Here is a 26,740-nt window from a genome sequence, read left to right as displayed (position 1 = left end):
GACTGTCTGCTGAATGACTATGATGTTAATGAAATCCATGAAAATGTTATTGAGTGAGTTCTAATGTCATAAATAAGTGGTTGATTGTTTGAGTAGGATCAGTAAAGACAAAATTCACCATTTTGTCAAGAAAAGTGAGAACATAAATGTGTAAGAAATGTGGTATCTGGATATTGGAAGGAATAGTTACATGAAGTACAAATATTGTACTGTATTATATAAAAAAATACATGATTATTATGAAGCCTGTGTGGAGGGAATTTAATCATGTTCTTGGCCTGACTGTCTTTGTGAGTTTCCGTGTTTACCATGATAGGCTGATTGTCTGCTACATCTAATTTTAGCTGTCAAGTCTGACTACAAAGGGGGGAAAATGGCCTCAAGGCCAGTGTCTGAGGTTAGGAAATCTCTTTCTGGTCACTCCAGTCTAGTCTAATACCAACAGGGCAATGTCATGGGATCAACCACACTCTCTTAAGGGTGATGGTGTGGGGGGAGGGGGGGGATACATTAGCTAATTTAAAATGAATTATTTTATATCAGATGTTACAATTGTATTAGTTGTCACAGTAGAGAAAGTTGTCTGAATTCTGAAATACTTTATAAATACCCTGGCATGCTTTTAAAGTCAACAGCCTTGGTCATCCATTATGTAGTTTTGGAAGCCTCCCTCCTGGGGTGAGCGTTAAGTGCAGTTGGTATGGTCCAGGGGAGGGAAGGGCGACTGGAAAGTGGAAATGTTTGTACTGATTTCACTATGATGGCCAATATGATCAAGACAGCTGAACTTGTCTTCAATATTTGATTAGATTTGTATAGTTTTTATGTATTTTTATTATTCAACATCAAGTTTGATAAGTTTGCTCATTCTTAACAAGAATAAAACGAGACTAAATATCACATTTCATCTGACAACATTACAGCACCATGTTGATTACAAGTAAGTAACAACTTTTCTTCTATGAACTTTAGTAGTACAATAGCAAATTCTAGGACTCCGACAAATATAAACTTAGATGTATTAACATATTCAGAGAGCCACTACTAACCTGATAGGGTGTCAGCTGTGAGGTTCATGTGATGCTCAAAATGAGGTGAGGAGTTCAGATGATGTAAGGTGATGTGCTGCACCACCGCATGAGCATCAGCCCTTTAGTCTAATGCATGCTCTAGACTATAGTTTTGCAACAGGCTTTTAAAAAGACTTATTTAACTAACCGAAATGTTTTGTCATATAGATTCAAAAGGAATAGTTTGACTTTCAAGGAACATGAAAGGGTTCACTGTGGCTTAGTTGGTAGCGCATGTGTGTGCAACATCAGGGTTGTGGGTTTGATTCCCACAAGGGACCAGTATAAAAATATATGCACTCGCTACTGTAAATCACTCTAGATAAGACTGTCTGCTAAATAAATTACTATACTGTTAATAAAATCCTTGAAAATGTTCTTGAGTGAGCTCTAATGAAAAAAACAAGTGGTTGATTGTTTGAGTAGGATCAGTAAAGACAGTGTCAATATTCACCATTTTGTCAAGGAACGTGAGTACATAAATATGATACTTCAGCTCATTAAAAATTTATAATTTTATATCAAATAATGTAATAAATACTTGTTTAAATAGCCTAGATGTTTTGTCATATAGATTCGAAAGTTTGGTTTCTTAGTTTACTTAGTTTTAAAATTAAGAAAACTAATCCTATAAAAAATGTCCACGTAAAATATATTTTTATATCTTAAGAATTTACGCCTACAGAGTATAACATTTATATTTGTATTTCTGGCCTGTAGGTTGAGTGTTATGTGGGAGAGTGTTATATTGAATTCTTCATGCAGGTGCCAGTCAATTTATTAAATTAATTTCAGTGATGTTAGTGTGTAATGTTAGTGTGTAATACACTGTATTTGTTTCCTGCTCCATACGTATTCCTAGCACGTAGGCAATGGGTTCAGGCTGCAAAATTTGATGAACTCAGGAGTTATGATAGAAAACCAGCTACTTTGGAATCAGAGATAAAATGCCTAGCAAATCTGTTGTTTTCCAATAAGTATTTTTCCCATGGTGTTAGCTTTTCAGAGGAACCAGACTGAACAAAGTCACTCAGTCATTGCAATGGATTGGAGTATTTGGTCTCTAATCAACTAACTGTTGTATTTCACAATTTTAAGATTTGGCATCTTATCATGTGCATAGTTCTACTTGACCATTAAATGCCAAGTATTTCAATCCAATCAACATGATTCAATGTGAGCAGACCCCTAAGTTGGGCTCATTTGCAGATGGTTCTCTAAAAAGGTTCAGTAGAGATTGACCGGTTCATTGTGGTGTCTAGTATTTCCTAGAAGACCTTAATTTACCAATTATACTTTCTGCAATCTGAAAGTTCTCTAACTATAGCAGCGAAAATCCCTCCAACTCATTTCCCCATTGGCATGAGTGGATTACACAGACACTGTTGTTAGCAACCAGGAGCAACAGAGCGCAGGAACAATTATACCTATGACCTAATGCAATTCTACCTGCCAACTTTGGCCGGGGAGTAATGGAATGAGATAAGCCAGCTCTGGTATAGATGGTTAAGGGGGATAAATGATTGCGTAACAATCACCAGGTGCTCTCTGATTGCCATTGTTATAGAGCCATTGTTACTTTTTCCATATTAACTCTGATTTGCTGACCGAGTGACACACTTGGGTCATACACCAAATACCTAACAGAACAGAAACATGATAGATGACCAACTGCTGGATATCACTGTTATTTGTGATTCATCAAACATCTATATTCTCTGATTTAAGAACAGAAAATGGAGGTCAGTTCTATCTTTTGGTCTTTCTTGTCTTTTCCTCATAAATGTCCTTGTTTACAGTCATTCAGATGACATATGTTGGCCATTCCCTAGAACACATCCATTGTGTTGTAATCTAACTAGGCCACAGTAACCACCCAATGTCATATCATCCCTAGCACTCCACTTGTCTAATGTTACAGTTCTCAACATAACTTCACAGACATTTGAGGTTTTCATACCACTTTTACGCCTCACTTGACACTTGCCATCCCAGTAAAAAGCAGCTGTATTTGCATTCCACTGAGGCTGTTGAGTCTAAGGCTTGGTCCTCTGGAGGATGTTGTGAAGATCAGAACCATGTAAGCTGTCAGAGCAGAGAGATGTTACCATATCAACACTGAGATGCTTTTCTCATGTCTATCGACTCATGAAGAGACATGGCAAAAGACAGCTCTAGGCCTGGAGGCCCATATAGTGGTAGGACTTAGGAGACTGCTACGAAGAGTGGGTGTGTAGTGTGTGTGGTGCGCACTGGGACGCACTGGGGGGGGGGGATTGCGTCAGGGCTAGAGCACGTAGCGCCATTTTCCCAGGCCCCTAAACACACTCCTCCGACTTCCTGGCGCTGTGAGGGAGGGAGGGGTTGAATTGCAAGCACGCATCTCTTATCAGAACCCAGAGCCCAAAAGCACAACTTCCTCCAAGGCGGCCTGAGGAATTTGGAAAAGGAAGAGCCTTTCCCTTCTTGGCCTTATTAAAATTGGCGGTCTCACAGATACCATCATGCTTATACGCAGGAAGAATATAGTGGTGGACAAGGCGCAGTGAAGTTAATTGTTCACTGTTTTATATATATTTCATACTGCAACTGGGTCACCTGTCTTATGCCTTTTCCAGCCATGTGATGTCATTCTGACCACTGGTTTGGGTAGCTAATAGTTTATTTACATCTGGGAGCAGGGTGTTATTATAAGGTTATAACTTATTCCACCATAGGCTTTATGGTTGTTCCACGGTGCCTTTTGAGAAGTGTAACTTAATCTCAAGAGGTTAAATAAATAAAAAATACTGTAGCAAGTGCATATTAAGGGCCAAATAAAGTAACACGGCTGACCGTAACAGGGTTGACAGTAACAGCGTTGACAATTTCATCTTAAATCAGCCATAAATTCCATTTTGACAAGGGGAATGGAAACGTATTATGTGCAACAGGGAGTGGCAATGGAAGGGGGGAATTGTTAAAACATTTGTAGGCTGTCTATGGGTAACAGGGTTGACGTGTTAGGCTTGACCCGCTCAGTTTTCCACCACAAAACACAGGAAAGGGCCAAAAAGAGTAGAACCAGCTCACCTATTTTTACTCCATGATTTGACTATTAGCTGTTTAATGTTGTAAAGATTAAAGAAATAGTTTACTTTCACCATATTCAAATGGGAGTTCACGTAGCAGGGTTGACCTTAAAATGAGGGACAGAGGTAAATTAATCAATAATCACACTAAATAATCATCTAGAGAAATGACTTTGTCAAAGCAAAATAATAACTAGGGCTTCAAAATGATGGCGAAAACTTAGAGAAATGTTGGGGTTAAGTGGATTAAAATATTCCTAGATGTCACAGAGGGTGCAGGCTTTTTATATAACCCTGGCAGATACATTCTGATACATAACTTTACAGCCTCAGAGTTATGTGATACTAGCCTGTATGTCATATTTTAGCAGGTACAGCTGATCTCCTCTCTGTCACAAACTCTGTCCGCCAATCCCAAAACTTGTATTTGTATTTATTATGGATCCCCATTAGCTGCTGCCAAGACAGCAAAATGAAGGCAATTATACATTTTTAAAAACATTACAATACATTCACAACAGATTTCACAACATAATACGTGTGTGCCCTCAGGCCCCTACTCTACTACTACATACAGTGCCTTGTAAAAGTATTCATCCCCCTTGCCATTTTTCCTATTTTGTTGCATTACAACCTGTAATTTAAATGGATTTTTATTTGGATTTCATGTAATGGACATACACAAAATAGTCCAAATTGGTGATGTGAAATGAAAAAAGAAAAAAACTGAAAAGTTGTGCATGCATATGTATTCACCCTCTCATGGCTGTTGAAGGATGAGGACCAAGGTGCAGTGTGGTGAGCGTACATTTTCTTTATTTTAAGCAAAATGACGCCAAACAAAACAATAAACACTACAAAAACAAAGCGTGAAGCTCACAAGCAAAGTGCTCTAAACAGAGACAACCTCCCACACACACAGGTGGGAAAAGGTTACCTAAGTATGGTTCCCAATCAGACAATAGACAGCTGTCCCTGATTGAGAACCATACCCGGCCAAACACAAAGAAATAGAAAACATAGAACACAAAACATAGAATGCCCACCCCAACTCACGCCCAGACCAAACCAAAACAGAGACATAAAAAGGATCTCTAAGGTCAGGGTGTGACACACCCCTTTGCTATGATGCCCCTAAATAAGATCTGGTGCAACCAATTACCTCCAGAAGTCACAGAATTAGTTAAATAAAGTACACCTGTGTGCAATCTAAGTGTAACATGATCTGTCATGATCTCAGTATATATATATACCTGTTCTGAAAGGCCCCAGAGTCTGCAACACCACTAAGCAAGGGGCACCACCAAGCAAGCGGCACCATGAAGACCAAGGAGCTCTCCAAACAGGTCAGGTACAAAGTTGTGGAGAAGTACAGATCAGGGTTAGGTTATAAAAAAATATCTGAAACATTGAACATCCCACAGAGCACCATTAAATCCATTATTAAAAATGGAAAGAATATGGCACCACAACAAAGCTGCCAAGAGAGGGCTGCCCACCAAAACTCACAGACCAGGCAAGGAGGGCATTAATCAGAGAGGCAGCAAAGAGATGAAAGATAACCCTGACGGAGCTGCAAAGCTCCACAGAGGAGATTGGTGTATCTGTCCATAGGACCACTATAAGCCGTATACTCCACAGAGCTGGGCTTTACAGAAGAGTGGCCAGGAAAAAGCCATTGCTTAAAGAAAAAAATAAGCAAACATGTTTGGTATTCACCAAAATGCATGTGGGAGACTCCCCAAACATAAGGAAGAAGGTACTCTGGTCAGATGAGACTAAAATTGAGATTTTTGGCCATCAAGGAAAATGATATGTCTGGCACAAACCCAACACCTTTCATCACCCTGAGAGCACCATCCCCACAGTGAAGCATGGTGGTGGCAGCATCATGCTGTGGGGATATTTTTCATCGGCAAGGACTGGGAAGAATTGAAGGAATGATGGATGATGCTAAATACAGGGAAATTCTTGAGGGAAACCTGTTTCAGTCTTCCAGAGATTTGAGACTGGGACGGAGGTTCACCTTCCAGCAGGACAATGACCCTAAGCATACTGCTAAAGCAACACTCGAGTGGATTAAGGGGAAACATTTAAATGTCTTGGAATGGCCTAGTCAAAGCCCAGGCCTCAATACAATTGAGAATCTGTGGTATGACTTAAAGATTGCTGTACACCAGCAGAACCCATCCAACTTGAAGGAGCTGGAGCAGTTTAGCCTTGAAGAATGGCCAAAAATCCCAGTGGCTAGATGTGCCAAGCTTATAGAGACATACCCCAAGAGACTTGCAGCTGTAATTGCTGCAAAAGGTGTCTCTACAAAGTATTGACTATGGGGGGTGAATAGTTATGCACGCTCAAGTTTTCAGTTTTTTAGTCTTATTTCTTGTTTGTTTCCCAATTACAAATATTTTGCATCTTCAAAGTGGTAGGCATGTTGTGTAAATCAAATGATACAACCCCCCAAAAAAATATATTTTAATTCCAGGTTGTAAAGCAACAAAATAGGAAAAATATCAAGGGGGGATGAATACTTTCGCACGTCACTGTATCTACAACACAAAATCCATGTGTACATGTGTGTATAGTGCATATGTTATCGTGTGTATGTATGCATGTGTCTGCACCTGTCTGTTTTTTTAATTAAATGTTAGTGCTTGCATGAGTTACTTGATGTGGAATAGAATTCCATGTAGTCATGGCTCTATGTAGTACTGTGTACCTCCCATAGTCTGTTCTGGGGACTTTGGGGGCTACCTTTGGGGATACCTTTGGGGGCTTGTCTTGTGGGGTATGCATGGGTGTCCGAGTTGTGTGCCAGGAGTTCAAATAGACAGCTTGGTGCATTCAACATACAACTTCTCACGAATACAAGTAGCGATGAAGTGAATCTCTCCTCCACTTTGAGCCAGGAGAGATTGACATGCATATTATTAATGTTAGCTCTCTGTGTACATCCAAGGGCCAGCCATGCTGCCCTGTTCTGAGCCAATTCCAATTTTCCCCAAATTCCCTCTTTGTGGATCCTGACCACACGTCTGAACAGTAGTCCAGGTGTGACAAAACTAGGGCCTGTAGGACCTGCCTTGTTGATAGTGCTGTTAAGAATGCAGAGCAGATCTTTATTATGGACAGACTTCTCCCCATCCTAGCTACTGTTGTATCAATATGTTTTGACCACGACAGTTTTCAATCCAGGGTTACTCCAAGCAATTTAGTCTCCTCAACTTGCTCAATTTACACATTATTCATTACAAGATTTAGTTGAGGTTTAGGGTTTAGTGAATGATTTGTCCCAAATACAATGCTTTTCGTTTTTTAAATATTTAGGATGAACTTATTCCTTGCCACTAATTCTGAAACTAACTGCAGTTATTTGTGAAGTGTTGCAGTCAATTCAGTTGCTGTGGTGGCTGACGTGTATATTGTTGAGTCATCCGCATACATGAACTGAGCAAAAAAAGAAACGTCCTTTTTTCAGGACCCTGTCTTTCAAAACGAATTAGTAAAAATCCTTCACAGATCTTCACAGATCTTCACTGTAAAGGGTTTAAACACTGTTTCCCATGCTTGTTCAATCAACCGTAAACAATTAATGAACATGCACCTTTGGAACAGTCGTTAAGACACTAACAGCTTACAGACGACGGTAGGCAATTAAGGTCACAGTTATGAAAATTTAGGACACTAAAGAAGCCTTTCTACTGACTCTGAAAAATGGAAGGGTACCTGCTCATCTGCATGAATGTGCCTTAGGCATGCTGCAAGGAGGCATGAGGACTGCAGATGTGGCCAGGGCAATAAATTGCAATGTCCGTACTGTGAGACGCCTAAGACAGCGCTACAGGGAGACAGGACAGACAGCTGATTGTCCTCGCAGTGGCAGACCACATGTAACAACACCTGCACAGGATCTGTACATCCAAACATCACACCTGCGGGACAGGTACAGGATGGCAACAACAACTGCCTGAGTTACACCAGGAATCCTCAATCCCTCCATCAGTGCTCAGACTGTCCACAATAGGCTGAGAGAGGCTGGACTGAGGGCTTGTAGGCCTGTTGTAAGGCAGGTCCTCACCAGACATCATCGGCAATAACGTCGCCTATGGGCACAAACCCACCTTCGCTGGACCAGACAGGACTGGCAAAAAAGTGCTCTTCACTGACGAGTCGCGGTTTTGTCTCACCAGGGATGATGGTCGGATTCGCATTTATCGTCGAAGGAATGAGCGTTACACCGAGGCCTGTACTCTGCAGCGGGACAGATTTGGAGGTGGAAGGTCTGTCATGGTCTGGGACATTGTGTCACAGCATCATCGGACTGAGCTTGTTGTCATTGCAGGCAATCTCAATGCTGTGTGTTACAGGGAACACATCCTCCTCCCTCATGTGGTATCCTTCCTGCAGGCTCATGACCTTCCAGCATGACAGTGCTACAAGCCATACTGCTCGTTGTGTGCATGATTTCCTGCAAGACAGGAATGTCAGTGTTCTGCCATGGCCAGCTAGGAGCCCGGATCTCAATCCCATTGAGCACGTCTGGGACCTGTTGGATCGGAATGTGAGGGCTAGGGCCATTCCCCCCATAAATGTCCAAGAACTTGCAGGTGCCTTGATGGAAGAGTGGGGTAACATCTCACAGCAAGAACTGACAAATATGGTGCAGTCCATGAGGAGGAGATGCACTGCAGTACTTAAGGCAGCTGGTGGCCACACCACATACTGACTGTTACTTTTGATTTTGACCCCCCTTTGTTCAGGGACACATTATTCCAGTTTTGTTAGTCACATGTCTGTGGAACTTGTTCAGTTGATGTCTCAGTTGTTGAATTTTGCTCTGTTCATACAAATATTTACATGTGTTAAGTTTACTGAAGATAAACACAGTTGACAGTGAGAGGACGTTTCTTTTTTTTGTGCTGAGTTTAGATATTCCTGGCTTAACTTAAAGCCAGTGGAATGTCGTTAGTAAAGATTGAAAAAAGTAAGGGGCCTAGACAGCTGCCCTGGGGAATTCCTGATTCTACCTGGATTTTGTTGGAGAGGCTTCCATTAAAGAACACCCTCTGAGTTCTGTTAGACAGGTAACTATTTATCCACAATATAGCAGGGGGTGTAAAGCCATAACACATATGTTTTTCCAGCAACATACTATGATCGATAATGTCAAAAGCCTCACTGAAGTCTAACAAAGCGCCCCAGACAATATTTTTTTAATACATTTCTATCAGTCATTCGTGTAAGCGCTGTGCTTGTTGAATGTCCTTCCCTAAAAGCATACTGAAAGTCTGTTGTCAATTTGTTTACTGTAAAATAGCATTGTATCTGGATAAATAAAGGGGAAATCTGGTCAAACACATTTTTCCCCAGAAGTTTACTAAGGGTTGGTAGCAGGCTGATTGGCCGGCTTTTTGAACCTGTAAAAAAGGCTATACTATTCTTAGGTAAGGGAAAACCTTTTGCTTCCCTCCAGGCCTGAGGGCACACACTTTCTAGTAGGCTTAAATTGAAGATCTGGGAAATAGGAGTGGCAATATTGTCCACTATTATCTTCTGTAATTTTCCATCCAAGCTGTCAGACCCTGGTGGCTTGTCATTGATGATAGACAACTTTCATTTTTTCACCTTCCACACTTACTTCACAGAATTCAAAATTACAACCCTTGTCTTTCATAATTTGGTCAGATACACTTGGATGTGTAGTGTCAATGTTTGTTGCTTAAATTTAAAACATTTATTGGCAAGATTTGCAAACTTAGGCATGAAATGCTTCATGCCTAAGTTTGCAAATCTTGCCAATGAAAAAATCCTTAAAGTGATTGATTCAATGAATGATGGAGCAGTTTGCCCAAAATGTAATTTAAGGTGCTCCAAAGCTGTTTACTATCATTCTTTGTCATTTATCTTTGTTTCATAGTATAGTTTCTTCTTCTTTTTATTCAGTTTAGTCACATGATTGCTCAATTTGCAGTACGTTTGCCAATCAGTTGTACAGCCAGACCTATTTTCCATTTATTTTGCCTCATCCCTCTCAACCATACAATTTTTCCATTCCTCATCAATCCACAGGGATTTCACTGTTTTTACAGTCATTTTCTTAATGGGTGCATGCTTATTACTAACTTGAATAAGACATTTTGTAAATGTGTCAAGTGCAGCATCTGGTTGCTTGTCATTACACACAACGAACCAACAAATGCTCTTTACATCAACAACATAGGAATCACTACCAAACTTATTGGATGACCTTTTATATACTATATTAGGCCCAGCTTAAGGAACTTTAGTTTTCCTATATATGGCTACTATATTGTTATCACTACATCCTAGGGATTTGGAGACTGCTTTCAAACACATTTATGCAGCATTAGTAAAGATGTGATCTATACATGTTGATGATTTAATTCCTGTGATGTTTATAACTACCCGGTTAGGTTGATTGAACGAGGTTACAGGAACTAGTTACAGTTTGAAGCTTTCTCTTGAGTGGACAGCCTGATGAAAGCCAGTCAATATTGGACAGGAACAGAAATCATCCTCCTCTAACACTAAGTGATCAAACCTGGCTGTTGATTTGATGAACCCCGTTCCCATCTAGCAGAGTTTATCTCCCCTGGATCAAAGGGGTCTTGTGATATTCACAGCTTGTTTTTCCCCTGTTTACATATCTCAGCCATCTGCTTTTTTCTTGTAATTATGTCAGACACTCTTATGCAGAGCAACTTACAAGAACAAGTAGGCTCAAGTGCCTTGCTCAAAGGCACATTGCCAGATGTTTCACTTAGTCAGCTTTGGGATTTGAACAATTGACCTTTCGGTTACTGGCCCAACGCTCTTAACCACTATACTACCTGCCGCCTCTTTGTAACTCAACCTCCAGCTGTCTTCCCCTGACCCCCACAGCCTGGGAGAAAAACACCTAATTCCAAGTACTCTCTCGTTGTTTCTTTATCGTTTTCTCTCTTTAACGTTCTCTCTCTTTCTCTCTGGGTTTTATTTCATGAAGTACCAGTGAGTTTGAAGAAAGATTGCACTTCTTTCCACCATCTGTCCCTGACAGTACTATGTCAATGGTGGGTGTTAGCAGATGGGTGGAACCTCAACAGAGGGGACATGAAAGGCTGTGTGTGGCCAGAGGGACTGAAGCCACTTCTGACAAACGATGTCTGCCTTTTCTGTGTCTGACACACACACGCCACGTTAGCCAATTAGGAGCAATTAGGATGGCCTCTTCCAAAAATCCACTGTAAAAGTACACCCTCTCAGAGATGAGAGGAGAAAAAGGAGAGAGACGCTTCTATTTTTGTCCGCATTATTTTTGCGAGTGTAATTAAAGTGTAAAATAGCTCGCTTAATATGCACAAATATTCGTCCTGATTTTAAAATGGGCCAACCAGAAAATAATTGTAATTTAATTTGAATATTGTTTTTTGTTTGCAGAGATCGAAGCGAAGGAGGCTTGCGATTGGCTGAGAGCAGCCGGCTTTCCCCAGTACGTGCAATTATACAAAGGTAAATATCAAATAGTAATCCTCTCAAGCCATCAAACACAATCTATTACAGTGCACACCAGATCCACATATTTGCTCATCCATAACAAACAGTGTCATATCACGCCTTGTTTGCCTCTCAGATTGCAGGTTCCCCATTGATATAGACTGGGTAAAGAGTGATCACAGTTTTCTGGATAAGGATGCACTTGATTCACTCTGCAGGTGAGTAGCTGGACTTTACATCCACTCCCTCCTTCTCACCATTGCTCCTTGTTCTACTGATGGAGTGTATGTAGTGCTGGAATACTTCATTGGGCTGGGGAAAGAGAGAGAGAGGAGAGAGAGAAAGAAAGAGAGAGAGAGAAAGACAGAGTGTGCTGTGCTTGTTTAACCACCATTCTTCTCCTCTGCTTACAGGAGATTAAACACTTTAAACAAATGTGTGGAGCTGAGGCTGGAGCTGGGCAGATCAAAGAGACGGGTGAGTGAGAGTGAACACCATGGAACACCAACATGGCAGCTCTGTCAAAGACACCGCAGTAACCAGAGGAAAAGCTCCTAGTTAGCATTTAACGCATCGATTTCCACTGATATTGATGGCTAAGTAGATAGCTCCACCCACCTCCAAAACTCCTCAAAACTTCAATAGTCTTTGTTTGAGAAAGTGCAGAGAAAGATAATTTGGGTGAAAACTCTAGAATTAATCGTGTTGCATAATAATTTTCTACTTAAAGTCCCAGTGCAGTCCAAAACGAGATGTTCCTATATTTTATATACATTTCCATAACTATGAGGTTGGAATAGTACTGTGAAATTGTGAAAACGAATTCTAGATGCGTTTTCTAAGAGCTAGATGAAAAAGATAAATTAAATTTCATTCTGTTTTGGTGGGATTGAGTTTTGGCCATCCATAGTGACATCACCATGCGATAAATAGACCAATAAGAGATTTCCTAACCTCTCTGCCAATAACCTCTCCTCCCCACTCAGACCACTCCCAGACAGTCCTCGCAAAATTTTTGCTTGTGAAATTATTATTTGCTAAGAAGCTATTCTTGACATTTTTGGATCATTTTAATAGAAAACAATCACATTAAGGTACTTAATTGTTACCCAGAAATTATTTGACATTGATTTAAAAATGGCTGCATTGGACATTTAATGTTCTCAGAGACTCGTTATCTCAGAATTTTGTTATCTTTGTGGAAAATATAATAAAGAAGGAAAATATATTTTAAAAATCTATATTTAAAATACTATATATATTTACAAAACAATATACATGGGGAATTGGGATTTACATTGATAGAGGCCAAAATCTATCTGCAAAATTAAAGCTGATCTACTCAAAAACATAAAAGAAATAAAACATATCTCTGAAGAGTTACACGATGTCCAGAAATAGATGGCCCTGATTTTTTTTTTGACATGACTCATACAGTATCTTGATTATTGTCTTGTAATTCTTAGTTGGAGGAGTCAGAGGATGAGGAGCCCTGTGCCATCAGTGCCAAATGGGCCTACGAGAGGCAGACAAGGCGCTGGCGTCGACTAGAGGGGATGGGCTTCCTGTGTTTACCGGACAGCCATGATATGTCCCCGGGTGAATCCAACGACCGTCATGAGGTCTGCTCCCTCCACAGCACCAGCAGCACTGAGAGTGAGGGCCGCAAGACTGCCACTGATGACCAAGATACCAGCAGGAGCTCGTCTCGCTGCTCCTCCACCAACAAGACCATGTCCCTGGACACGTCGTTCAGTGAGCCCCCCTCCCCAGGGGGTGAGATGCTCGGCTTCAGCAGTGCTGAGGAGCGCTTCCCGGACAAGCCCCCCAGGAAGAAGGGCGCCAGTCTGCTGAGGAAGATGGAGAAGCTGCGTCTGAGGAGCACAACCACCCTCCGCTCCCCAGGCCACAGTGGCCACAGCAGAACCAGGCTGGTCATCTCTGGCCCCGTGCTCCAGGTGGGTCTGGATGTCGAGCACAGGCTGAGACGGCTGCAGTGCCTGGACATCTCCACCCTGCAGGACAGGGATAGGGACCGGCCGGGCAGCCAGGCCTCCTCCTCACCATCCTCCCCCCACTCAGGCAGCAGCAGCCCCAGCACATCAGAGAGCAGCAGTACAGTCAGCACCCCAAGCCCCATCACCAGGGTACGCAGCAACTGCAAACGAACCGGCGGGGTCCAAGAACAGTACCAGGAAGGTCTCCACAGCGGCCCGGTCCGAGAGCTCCAAGACTACAAGGACGAGAGGAATAACCACGAGAGCCTGGTCTTCCAGATCCCCCAGGGACACAAGCCAGGAACGTTCCCCACTGCCCTCACTCACAACAATGTCCTGTTGCCCATAGACAACACCTCCGTCAACTGGAGAACTGGGAGCTTCCACGGGTACCGTGGGCGACGGAGCAGGGGGAGCACAGCGGCCAAGGACGAGGATTCCCCCTGCTGCAGCCCCCCAGCCTCATTGGACCACCGGGCCAGTATCTATGACAACGTGCCGACAGGCCAGGTGATTGGCCAGGAGGTGGAGCATCACAGGGCGGCGGAGACGGAGGAGATCAGCGAAAACAATGACGTGTTCTCTGCGCTGGACAGTGTGATGGAGCGTATCAGCGGCCTGCAGCAACTCGTCAACACCTGGACGGACAAACTGTCAGAGGACTCTGACTCTGACTCTAACCGCGGCTCCACCCCCTCTCCCTGTCCCCCCTCCTCCTCCAACCACATCCACCTGGAGATCAAGGAGGCTGAGGAGCTGGGGCCGGGAGCCGTGGAGGGGGAGGGAGATGAGGACAGGGAGAGGCTAGAAAAAGAATCTGTGGATGGAGATGGCACAGAGGTTCAGTCACTACTTCGCAATATCAGGTGAGAACAGGCTGTGGAGAATGACAGCTGGCCTGAGCGCTCATTAAGAAGGCATATTGGAAGTTTATTACTCGTGCATACAGATCCATTACTTATGTAATTGTATCATTGAGAATAAAAATGCAAATAGGTTTTGATAAATCATATTGTAAATGCATGAACTCTATCACTGAACAAATCATTGTTCTGTTGTGTCTGTTCTATAGACAGAGCCAGCACCACTGGTCAAGCGAGCAGAGCCTTCCCTCAGTGACTGCCAGCGGCCCAGGGGTCGAGGCGCAGCCTGTCTCTCACCTCCACCTGCTGCGGAAGCTCTCCCTACTTAAACTCACCGCTCTCATGGACAAGTACTCCCCCTCCAGCAAGCAGGGCTGGAACTGGTAAGGAATGGGAGGGGAAGTGAAGAGGGGGGAGAGGGAGAGGGAGATGGGATGGGGAAGGTAGAGTTGAGGTAGAGAAAAGGAAGGGTTGAACCAGAAGAATCAAAGGAAAGTGGTAGTGCGATGAGGGAAATGAGGAAGAGAAGGGGAAGTGGGGGATGAAGGGCAGAAGAGGTGGAAGTTTGGATGCAGAACTCACTATTTATGTGAAGTTGCAACCTTGCCTCTCACAAGACAAAACACAGGATGCTGTCAGAGGTATAAACCCCACCAATAAAGATGCACAAAAAATCAGCATCTGAAAAAGCCGGCATGACAAAGTATAACCTTCAGGCTAGATTCCTGGGGAAATTATAGACAGGTCCTCTTCTTTCCTTTGGGATAAGGTCTGTAGCTGGGTAATATTCGATATGTGCAGTTGAAGTCGGAAGTTTACATACACCTTAGCCAAATACATTTAAACTCAGTTTTTCACAATTCCTGACATTTAATCAGTAAATATGCCCTGTCTTAGGTCAGTTAGGATCACCACTTTATTTAAAGAATGTGGAATGTCAGAATAATAGTAGAGAGAATGATTTATTCAGCTTTAGTTTCTTTCATCACATTCCCACTGGGTCAAACGTTTACATACACTCAATTAGTATTTGGTAGCATTGCTTTTAAATTGTTTAACTTGGGTCAAACGTGTCAGGTAGCCTTCCACAAGCTTCAAACAATAAGTTGGGTGAATTTTGGCCCATTCCTCCTGACAGAGCTGGTGTAACTGAGTCAGGTTTGTAGGCCTCCTTTCTCGCACACGCTTTTCAGTTCTGCCCACAAATGTTCTATAGGATTGAGGTCAAGGCTTTGTGACGGCCACTCCAATACCTTGACTTTGTTGTCCTTAAGCTATTTTGCCACAACTTTGGAAGTATGCTTGGGGTCATTGTCCATTTGGAAGACCCATTTGCAACCAAGCTTTAACTTGATGTTTAACTGGCTGGCTGGCTTTTTTTATGGCGGTTTTGGAGCAGTGGCTTCTTCCTTGCTGAGCGGCCTTTCAGGTTATGTCGATATAGGACTCGTTTTACTGTGGATATAGATACTTTTGTACCTGTTTCCTCCAGCATCTTCACATGGTCCTTTGCTGTTGTTCTGAGATTGATTTGCACTTTTCGCACCAAAGTACGTTCATCCCTAGGAGGCAGAACGAGTCTCTTTCCTGAGCGGTATGGCGTGGTCCCATGGTGTTTATACTTACGTACTATTGTTTGTACAGATGAACGTGGTACCGTCAGGCGTTTGGAAATTGCTCCCAAGGATGAACCAGACTTGTGGGGGTCTACAGTTGTTTTTCTGATGTCTTGTCTGATTTCTTTTGATTTTCCCATGATGTCAAGCAAAGAGGCACTGAGTCTGAAGGTAGGCCTTGAAATACATCTACAGGTACACCTCCAATTGACTCAAATTATGTCAATTAGCCTATCAGAAGCTTCTAAAGCCATGACACAACTTTCTGGAATTTCCCAAGCTGTTTAAAGGCACAGTCAACTTAGTGTATGTAAACCTCTGACCCACTGGAATTGTGATACAGTGAATTATAAGTGAAATAATTTGTCTGTAAACAATTGTTGGAAAAATTACTTGTGTCATGCACAAAGTAGATGTCCTAACTGACTTGTCAAAACCATAGTTTGTTTTTAGGGACATTTTTAGGGACATTTCATCTCGACGGTTGACGGCAGTGACCTCCAAATAGCATTACATGGGATGATGTATGAGAACTCAGCACATCCCAATCAGTTCTGTCAGAATGAGTTATTACTTTTCATTGTTTGTAGCTATTTCCTCACCAATGTTTCAAAACCTGTTCCCCAAAACTTGGCTACCCCACTAATAAAGTGTTTGACATTATTAGTTTGTGTAGCCAACTGGGGGAAAAGGGATTGCTTAAGGCAAGAGGACAGGGTAATTGACTTTTTGAGAGCAGAGTAATTGGCCTATTTGTTTTAACAATCATTGAGCTAACTACAAAAGAAATAACCTACTCCAGCCTCTCTTCGCTTTTCCATTGATCCTGTGCTTCAGTATTCTGCACCCTCACTGCTGTGGAACTAGCTTCATTCCAGACAAGTGGTGTCTTGTATTTGCTGTGGCCAAACACCTTTCCCCTTGGCTTTCTCTCTAAATACACACAGGTACACACACACACTCTCTCACACTCTCTCACACTCTCTCACACTCTCACACACACACACACACACACACACACACACACACACACACACACACACACACACACACAGAGTGAGTGAGAGTAAGACACACAGAGAAAAACACACCTACTAACACTATGACACACACACAATCACATTAAATCACTAGCAGAACACCATTACGGTAATGAAATGAGGTGGACGCAGCAGATATCTTTTAATTGAACAGCTGAAAACTATAATGGAAATGCTGCTTGTAATGGGAGAGAGCACTATCAACGAGAATCATGCTGTATGAAAATGTGTGAATTTAATTCCAGTAGTAGGTTCATTTCTGCAATCATACATTTGATTGGCTCTGAAGCTTGATATCTCAAGGTGCCTGAACTTGATTTATGGAAGAATAATGAGGGGGAGGCTTTAAATGGTCTTCATGTTATCTCCTCAGCTACACAGGCCGTTACCCCGGCACTTGCTGGCTTATAAAAACATCCTATTCAGCAAATAAACCAATTGGGCTTTAAAAGAAATGTCCCATCTGAGTTTTACACAGAGCCCTCTTCTAAGAGCATGTGTGCTCAAATGAAAAAATATTATAGTGTACACTATGGTAGGAGTACTATAGTATTCACTGTAGTGTTTTTGCAGACTTTACTGTAGTATTTACTGTAGATGTCTGTAGTATTTACAGTTTACTATAGTATAAATGGGGTTGTAAAAAAAAGTATATTCTACTATGTTTTTGCGGACTGTAGTATACTGTAGTATTTACTGTGGTATTTTTGCGGACTGTAGCGGACTGTAGTAAACTGTAGTACTTACTGTAGTGCTTTTGGGGACATTACTGTAGTATTTACTCATGTTTTTGTTTTATTATTTTTGATATAGAAGTGGGGGGCTTTCTCCCTGAGGAAACTTACTGTAGAAATATTAAAATAGCACGTTTTCCATAACCTGTAGGTAGGTAGGACTTGTTTCTGAGTGGAGAGTTTCTATAATCTGTAGGTAACACAATATATGGTCTATACTTAGCATGCAGGTTTCAGTTTTAACCTGGTTATCTTCAACATCAAGCCTTGACCTCCATCTTGTATTGTTTATCTCCCCTCAGGACGTTCCCCAAGCCCCCGCGGAAGGCCAAGGCTCAAGAGCTGAAGGGCAGGAGGGTGTTTGGTGTATCCCTCCTCCACAGTATGCAGCAGACAGGGGAACCTCTACCCCCCAGCATCCTCAAGGCTCTATTCTATCTGAGGACAGAGTGTCTCGATCAGGTACTGGACTCTTTAACCTCCTGTACCACCAGTAGATGTAGTATTGCTCATACATTATTCAAGAAATAGTTAGGGTCAGGCTTTAAAGGGACAGTTCACCCCAATTTCAAAGTTGGTTAGATGTTTTCATATCTAAAATTGTCTAATATACACCCCCACCCCCTCAGGTGAGACTCACCTTCACTCTCTCATCCCCTCAGGTGGGTCTGTTCCGTAAGTCGGGGGTGAAGTCTCGTATCCAGTACCTGCGTGACATGGTGGAGGCAGACCCAGAGGGTGCGTCTTACGAGGGCCAATCAGCATTCGATGTGGCTGATATGGTGAAACAGTATTTCAGAGATCTACCAGAACCTGTGTTCTCCAGCAAACTCTGCGAGTCCTTCCTACATATCTACCAATGTAAGTGGACAGAATCTGCGTGACTGACTGTACTACCTAATCATTATGTTAATGATGGTTAAGTAGGCATTGTGAAACCAATTTTAGATGTTTTTCCAGTATAATCAATCCTATCCACCACTCCAGTCTAACATCGCTCACCCCTTCCTCATCCTCCACAGATTTCCCCAAAGACCAGCAGTTCTGTGCGGCCCAGGCGGCCATCTTCCTCCTGCCAGATGAGCACAGGGAGGCCCTGCAGACACTCCTCCTCTTCCTCCGAGATGTTGTGGGCTGCGTGGGCGAGAACCAGATGACCCCCACCAACATCGCTGTGTGCCTTGCCCCCTCTCTCTTCCACCTCAACACTCTGAAGAGAGAGGGCAACCCAGCCAGGTACGGTGCACCGCCTTCTGGGAAGGAGGAAGACGTCAAGTTGCCCCTAGAATCTAGGGTCTAGATGCTGATCTAAGATCAGTTTGGTGGATTTGGCCCTTATGGTTGAAGTTAGGATTGGGGGAGTGTAAGGTGACCCTGGAACGGTGCAACTTCTAAACGAGAAGTGGTCTGGAGATCTGGGTCCCACATTGTTAAAGTTATATCATTCCCTCTTACCAGCTTCGCCCTGATGCTAGGACAGTAGAGTCCTTGCCCATCTCCCGAAAATTGTCTGAAACCCTACCTCTTGAAAGAGTATATTAAATCTTTCCCCCCAACCCCTCAAAAAACATTTGCTCTTGTCTTTTCCTACTAACACTGATTTGCCAATAACTTCTTTATTGAGGAAAAGCGTACTTACTACGACTGTGACATGTGGTTGTCTCACTTAGCTATCTTAAGATGAATGCACTAACTGTAAGTCGCTCTGGATAAGAGTGTCTGCTAAATGACTAAAATGTACATGTAAAATGTCTTCCGTTGTTGCATAAGATTACTCCGGTGCGCTTTGCTTTGTGTTCATCGCCACAATGGCAGATGTAAAAATGTCTGTTTTTGACATGTTGTTTTAGTTTTTCCTTCTTATGCTGTGTCAGATTCATGGGTTGTTTAAATTCCTAGAGATTACATCAACTGTGGTAATCTAGCCAAAACCATATTTCCCTGTGTGGTAATGAATAGCTGTCGGCTGGGTTTATTTTTTTAATTGTATTTATATATTTGTTATTTAACTAGACAAGTCAGTTATGAACTAATTCTTATTTTACAATGACAGCCTACCCTGGCCAAACCCTCCCCTAATGATGCTAGGCCAATTGTGTGCCGCCCTATGTGACTCCCGATTACAGCTGGTTGTGATACAGCCCAGGATCGAACCAGGGTCTGTAGTGACGCGTCTAGCACTGAGATGAAGTGCCGTAGACCGCTGTGCCACTCAGGAGTTTAATCGCAGCGTGAGAGAGAAACTTATGTAACCCTACTGAATCTCCCATCTGGCCTTTCTCAGATAGAGGAGATTTAATATCTGTAATACTAGTCAGCTGGTTACTACAAGAGAATGGGAAGGAGAGGGAGTGGGAGAAAGGGAGGGAAAGAGGGAGAGTGACAGGAAGAGGAAAAGAGAGAAAGAGGGAGGGAGAGAGAAAGAGATGGCCCAAGTGACTCATTTTTTAAAACACATCAGTCTTTGAACTTTGTTTTTGACTCTGGCACTCTCATTAACTTCACAAGACTGGTTATCTGTAGTTGTTGGCTCTGAAGTGAAGCGCTGCGAAGATAGACACACACACACACACTCAGCTGCACACATTCTGCTGACACCCTGTATTCTGAGAGCATGTCTAGAAGTTCCACTTCACATCGAAAAGTGGCATCGTGAACCTAGTGATGTCACATAGCACAGGCCTGATTGTGTCTGATGTAGAGAGACAATATACCTCTCCTTCTCCCTCTCTTCCTCCTCCTCCTCGTATAATGCCAGCCTGTCCAGGGGAGCCAGTTGGCTCAACCATTTCCCCACAGGCTGTCAGAGTAGAGCACAGATGGAAGTCATAACACAACACAATAAACACTCTGTATCTCCCATCACTGGAAACAGAGCTATGCCTTGAAACATGTCACACTAGGAACAATGACCCGAACAAATAAACTCTACTCCCATGGACTGTGTTGTGGCACATTGTGCTTCAAGGATACAGGGATGTTAGTAAAAATGTAACTGCTTTGCTTTTGCGACATGTTTTTCTTGGTTTGGAAGTCGATGCTGACGTTTCTTTGTACATCAGCATTGAATACCAGTCTGCTTGCAAGGATCTCCAAAAACTGTAGGCGAGTATAGAGTAATGGCAAAACAGTACCCCCGAAATCTTTAACTCTGATGTAATGACATTACCTGTTTCTCTGACCTAGGTCGAGCCACAGGAAGTACAGCCTGGGTAGGCCTGACCAAAGGGACCTGAGTGAGAACCTGGCCGCTACACAGGGCCTTGCCCACATGGTGACAGAGTCCCTACGCCTCCTTCAGGTACACACTACAGTACAGTTACAGTACAGCCTGTTCTAGCCACACTAATTAACATCACGTGTGCACAGTGTGTGGGTGTTACAAGACTCAGCACAGCACACACCACTCTCTCATGAGTGTACTCTCACTGTGCAGTAGTATTTACTGTACAGTACATTAGAAACAGCAGGAAGGCACTTCCCTATTGTTCACAACCGTAAACGGCAGGGTAGCCTAGTGGTTAGAGTGTTGGACTAGTAACCAGAAGGTTGCAAGTTCAAACCCCTGAGCTGACAAGATACAAATCTGTCATTCTGCCCCTGAACAGGCAGTTAACCCACTGTTCCTAGGCCATCATTGAAAATAAGAATTTGTTCTTGCCTAGTAAAATAAATAAAAAATAAAAAACCAGGGATGGCAACTTTGATGGGGGTGGGGGCCACAGAAAAACAGAGGGGCCACAGTGGCTCGTGTGTCCCACATCCATATACCCCTCCCAACCATATTTTTGAAATTGCACCTTGTATTATTCTAACTCTCAACAGTAAATTGAGACTTCGACTAAGTTCCTAAAAAATGAAACATTTAATTATTTATGTATTTTTGTGTGAAAATGGTCCACGGACCTACAAAAGGAGCCCGCGGGCCACCAGTTGCCCGTTCCTGCTATAAACCATCTGAAGGGGAAATTAAATGAAGAGGCCCTTCATCTATGTTATTCAGTTCATTGCATTTACTTGATGAAACAGAATAAAAATACTAGAAAACAAGAATTTATGAATGCCAACAACAGGCTCTTAGTCACCATATCTTCGCTTGATGCAATAGCATATCGATTGGTCAAGAAGTCATACAGTATATCTTGTGACAGACATTAACATGCAATATTTGGATCTGGGTGTCAAGATTAAGTCATATGTGACCTTATGTGGAAAAAGTCTAGCTAATTCTTCCTCTCTCTTTCCAGCTTCCAGAGTTCTGGCCAGACCAGAGTGTGTGCAGCACCAGTGAGGAGGCTCTCTGGGCGGATGGGGGTCAGAGTTCACCCTCTCAGGGTGGGGAGGAGGAGCAGGATGAGAGGGCCAGACTGGACCAGACCACCCAGCACCTGCTGAGAGAGGCCAGGGAGAAAAGCCAAGGCTGGGAGTTGTGCTCTGGACCAGACCAAGTGGACCTGGCCATTAAGAAGGTGTGCGATGGAATCTGATGTAATTAATGAATGAATGGATGAATTAAGGAACTAACAAATTAATGAAATAGTAGTCAAATAACATATAATAGATACAGTATATCACAAAAGTGAGTACACTCCTCACATTTTTGTAAATATGAGTATATCTTTTCATGTGACAACACTGAAGAAATGACACTTTGCTACAAAGTAAAGTAGTGAGTGTACAGCTTGTATAACAGTGTACATTTGCTGTCTCCTCAAAATAACTCAACACAGCCATTAATGTCTAAACCGCTGGTAACAAAAGTGAGTACACCCCTAAGTGAAAATGTCCAAATTGGGCCCAAAGTGTCAATATTTTGTGTGGCCATCATTTTCCAGCACTGCCTTAACCCTCTTGGGCATGGAGTTCACCAGAGCTTCACAGGTTGCCACTGGAGTCCTCTTCCACTCCTCCATGATGACATCACGGAGCTGGTGGATGTTAGAGACCTTGCACTCCTCCACCTTCCGTTTGTGGATGCCCCACAGATGCTCAATAGGGTTTAGGTCTGGAGACATGCTTGGCCAGTCCATCACCTTTAACCTCAGCTTCTTTAGCAAGGCAGTGGTCGTCTTGGAGGTGTGTTTGGGGTCTTTATCATGTTGGAATACTGCCCTGCGGCCCAGTCTCTGAAGGGAGGGGATCATGCTCTGCTTCAGTATGTCACAGTACATGTTGGCATACATGGTTCTCTCAATAAACTGTAGCTCCCCAGTGCCGGCAGCACTCATGCAGCCCCAGACCATGACACTCCCACCACCATGCTTGACTATAGGCAAGACACACTTGTCTTTGTACTCCTCACCTGGTTGCCGCCACACACGCTTGACACCATCTGAACCAAATAAGTTTATCTTGGTCTCATCAGACCACAGGACATGGTTTCAGTAATGCATGTCCTTAGTCTACTTGTCTTCAGCAAATTGTTTGCGGGCTTTCTTGTGCATCATCTTTAGAAGAGGCTTCCTTCTGGGATGACAGCCATGCAGACAAATTTGATGCAGTGTACGGCATATGGTCTGAGAACTGACAGGCTGACCCCCCACCCCTTCAACCTCTGCAGCAATGCTGGCAGCACTCATACGTCTATTTCACTCAACTTCTTTGGTCGACCATGGCGAGGCCTGTTCTGAGTGGAACCTGTCCAGTTAAACCGCTGTATGGTCTTGGCCACTGTGCTGCAGTTCAGTTTCAGGGTATTGGCAATCTTCTTATAGCCCAGGCCATCTTTATGTAGAGCAACAATTCTTTTTTTCAGATCCGCAGAGAGTTCTTTGCCATGAGGTGCCATGTTGAACTTCCAGTGACCAGTCAGTATGAAGGAGCGATGACACCAAATTTAACACACCTGCTCCCCATTCACACCTGAGACCTTGTAACACTAACGAGTCACATGACACCGGGGAGGGAAAATGGCTAATTGGGCCCAATTTGGACATTTTCACTTAGGGGTGTACTCACTTTTGTTGCCAGCGGTTTAGACATTAATGGCTGTGTGTTGAGTTATTTTGAGGGGACAGCAAATACAAGCTGTACACTCACTACTTTACATTGTAGCAAAGTGTCATCTCTTCAGTGCTGTCACGTGAAAAGATATACTCAAATATTTACAAAAATGTGAGGAGTGTACTCACTTTTGTGATATGCTGTAAAAGTTACTGCATGGTTACAGTGAACCCCCCCCCCCCCTTGGTCACATGGTTGTGAAATGTTTTTTCTGAGAGCACACCAAAACAACACCACCTATAAAGAATACTGCTGACTATTAAAATGGTTATTATGTATGAGTCAACATCGAAACACCATTGATTGTCCAGTTCGTCAGACCAATGAACCTTTTACTGCAGTGGACTAAATCAGGGTTATGCAGTGTTTCTTGGTAGTCCTAAACAAATCTACATTGAAACAAAAGAATACACCTCACACACATGGTTATGGGCAACAAAAGAAAAACCCCTACAACTCATCCAGAACGCCGCAGCCCGTCTGGTGTTCAACCTTCCCAAGTTCTCTCACGTCACCCCGCTCCTCCGTTCTCTCCACTGGCTTCCAGTTGAAGCTCGCATCCGCTACAAGACCATGGTGCTTGCCTACGGAGCTGTGAGGGGAACGGCACCTCAGTACCTCCAGGCTCTGATCAGGCCCTACACCCAAACAAGGGCACTGCGTTCATCCACCTCTGGCCTGCTCGCCTCCCTACCACTGAGGAAGTCCAGTTCCCGCTCAGCCCAGTCAAAACTGTTCGCTGCTCTGGCCCCCCAATGGTGGAACAAACTCCCTCACGACGCCAGGACAGCGGAGTCAATCACCACCTTCCGGAGACACCTGAAACCCCACCTCTTTAAGGAATACCTAGGATAGGATAAAGTAATCCTTCTCACCCCCCCCCCCCCTCTTAAAAGATTTAGATGCACTATTGTAAAGTGGCTGCTCCACTGGATGTCATAAGGTGAATGCACCAATTTGTAAGTCGCTCTGGATAAGAACGTCTGCTAAATTACTTAAATGTAAAATGTAAATGTAAAAACCTGTCCAATGTCAGTTATGGATTTGAAATGTATTCCATTTTGAGTTTGCATCCCAATATAACACTTTATATACATCACAGAAGACTGAAATAAGACAAAACCGTTTGACATAAAAACACCAGATTTTCAGTGTTTTAAAAACATAATGTTTAGTAATTATGGAATTTTGACAAATATTAATAACATTCCACCAATGAGGCCACTAGAGCGCCACTATTTGGTCATTTGACTGCAGGAAAGCACACTGAGAATTTGAGCTGAGATATGTTCAAAATCAGATTCTCACAATAGGTCTCAAACACTCTTCCTCTCCTTCCCCGCCCTCTCCATACCAGGTGGATGACGGCTGGCCGCTGCGGTTGTGGAAGGGCTCCATTGAGGTGGATGCCCCCCAGAAAGAGGCCCTCCAGCGGGTCCTGAGGGAGCAGGGTCTTTGGGAGAAGACCCTCAAACAGTCAGCAGTAGTCCAGACCCTGACAAAGGACACTGAGATCTATCGCTACCTCCTGCAGGGCCTGGGACCCCGACCGCCACAGGAGCACCTCCTGCTCAGGTAATGAGGCGTTGCCAGGCCAATTCTGCACAGCGCTGCACGATGCTGCATGGGTCTTTAGGCAGGCTGCTGACTCTGCTGAGTAGAAGGGACAGATGAGTCAGGGACAAACAGAGTTCAGCTTGGACTTGAACACTCTGGCTAAAGTTGTTTTGACATGTTGCTTGTTACTGTACTGTACCATTGCTACATGTTGGCATCACGGTGAATAATGAAAGAGCTAGTTTATACTAATCATGTTACATTAGTGTCAAAGTCAAAGGAATGTTGACTGTTTACTCAAACACCTAGTCAAATGGTGGCTGAATATCTGAGGGTCTATTTCTCATGGAGCTTGATTCTGAAAGTCTGTTTTTAAATTAACTAGAAGAATCTTCTACAATTTTCTCATGCAGGACCTGGCAGTCAGACCCGTCGGCCGGACCTGTTTATGTGTCAGCTATATCTACAGAGCACCCTGAGGCCCCCATGGAGGGGGTGCGAGCCCAGGTCCTCTCTTGTCTCTATTTGGCAGAACCCCTAGGGACCAAGAGGTCCCGACTCACACACCTCTGTCGCACAGATACCAGGTAGGCAAGACGGAGGGAGGGAGGGAGGGTGGGAGGGAGGGGAGAGAAAATGCACAGCCTTTAAAAAATATATCCAGAGTCACGCTTATTCTTTACCTTCTGTAATGAGGTATTCTCTGCTTTTGACTCACCAGTATCTCAAGTGCGATCACTGCCTCTCAAAAGAGGCACACTCATCTAGAGAAGGAAAATAATGAATAGAAAGGCACCCCTGGTGCACACATGATTTAGCCCTCTTCACATTTCCTTATAGATTTGCTGCTTCTTACCTGATTCATTTATTCCCTGCATGATTCTGCTGGCTTGTTCTGTAGAGTACCGCTGTTTCCATTTGTTTCGGCCGATTTAATGAAACAAGCCATGCAATGGAAAACAGGTGTCTAGAAGCACACAGAGAGAGAGAGAAGGGGGAGGAGAGGGAGATAGAAAAGTGTGAAAGGGAATGAGGGGGCATAGAGAGGGACAGTAGGAGAGAGTGTTCTCCCCTGCATTATACTGGGCGCTATTGTGCTGCTCCAATAGCCCACCCACCATCAGTAGGGGTAGTTGACTACTCACTTAGGGCACGATTCCGATTTAGAAAGTTACTTCATTCCTAAGCAAGCGTTTCCTATACACTTCTGAGTATTTGGTATTCAGACTTACCTTATTCAGTTGCATAACAGGCTTTGCAAGTGTGGTTCCCTTGTGCACGCTGAATAA

General features: G+C 43.4%; 1 protein-coding gene across 2 annotated transcripts in view; it reads left to right on the top strand.

Moving 5' to 3' along the window:
- Positions 1-26,740, top strand: part of si:dkeyp-23e4.3 (rho GTPase-activating protein 7) — a 112,375-nt gene that overhangs the window by 81,790 nt on the left and 3,845 nt on the right. The window contains exons 1-13 of one of the 2 annotated variants that reach the window (XM_029627632.2): positions 747-940; positions 11,585-11,656; positions 11,778-11,859; positions 12,055-12,118; positions 13,108-14,504; positions 14,711-14,884; positions 18,194-18,353; positions 18,554-18,752; positions 18,914-19,127; positions 21,078-21,192; positions 22,139-22,360; positions 25,252-25,469; positions 25,865-26,038. In XM_029627632.2, coding sequence (XP_029483492.2) covers positions 928-940; positions 11,585-11,656; positions 11,778-11,859; positions 12,055-12,118; positions 13,108-14,504; positions 14,711-14,884; positions 18,194-18,353; positions 18,554-18,752; positions 18,914-19,127; positions 21,078-21,192; positions 22,139-22,360; positions 25,252-25,469; positions 25,865-26,038 — 3,104 coding nt within the window. In that variant the 5' untranslated portion in view covers positions 747-927. Of the gene's footprint in view, positions 1-746; positions 941-11,584; positions 11,657-11,777; positions 11,860-12,054; positions 12,119-13,107; positions 14,505-14,710; positions 14,885-18,193; positions 18,354-18,553; positions 18,753-18,913; positions 19,128-21,077; positions 21,193-22,138; positions 22,361-25,251; positions 25,470-25,864; positions 26,039-26,740 lie in introns of those variants that run through there. The other variant, XM_029627631.2, reaches the window with a different exon arrangement.

This window comes from Oncorhynchus nerka, linkage group LG22, assembly GCF_034236695.1.
Source record: "Oncorhynchus nerka isolate Pitt River linkage group LG22, Oner_Uvic_2.0, whole genome shotgun sequence".
Classification (NCBI taxonomy): Eukaryota; Metazoa; Chordata; class Actinopteri; order Salmoniformes; family Salmonidae; genus Oncorhynchus; species Oncorhynchus nerka.
This window is presented reverse-complemented; position numbering and strand designations above follow the sequence as displayed.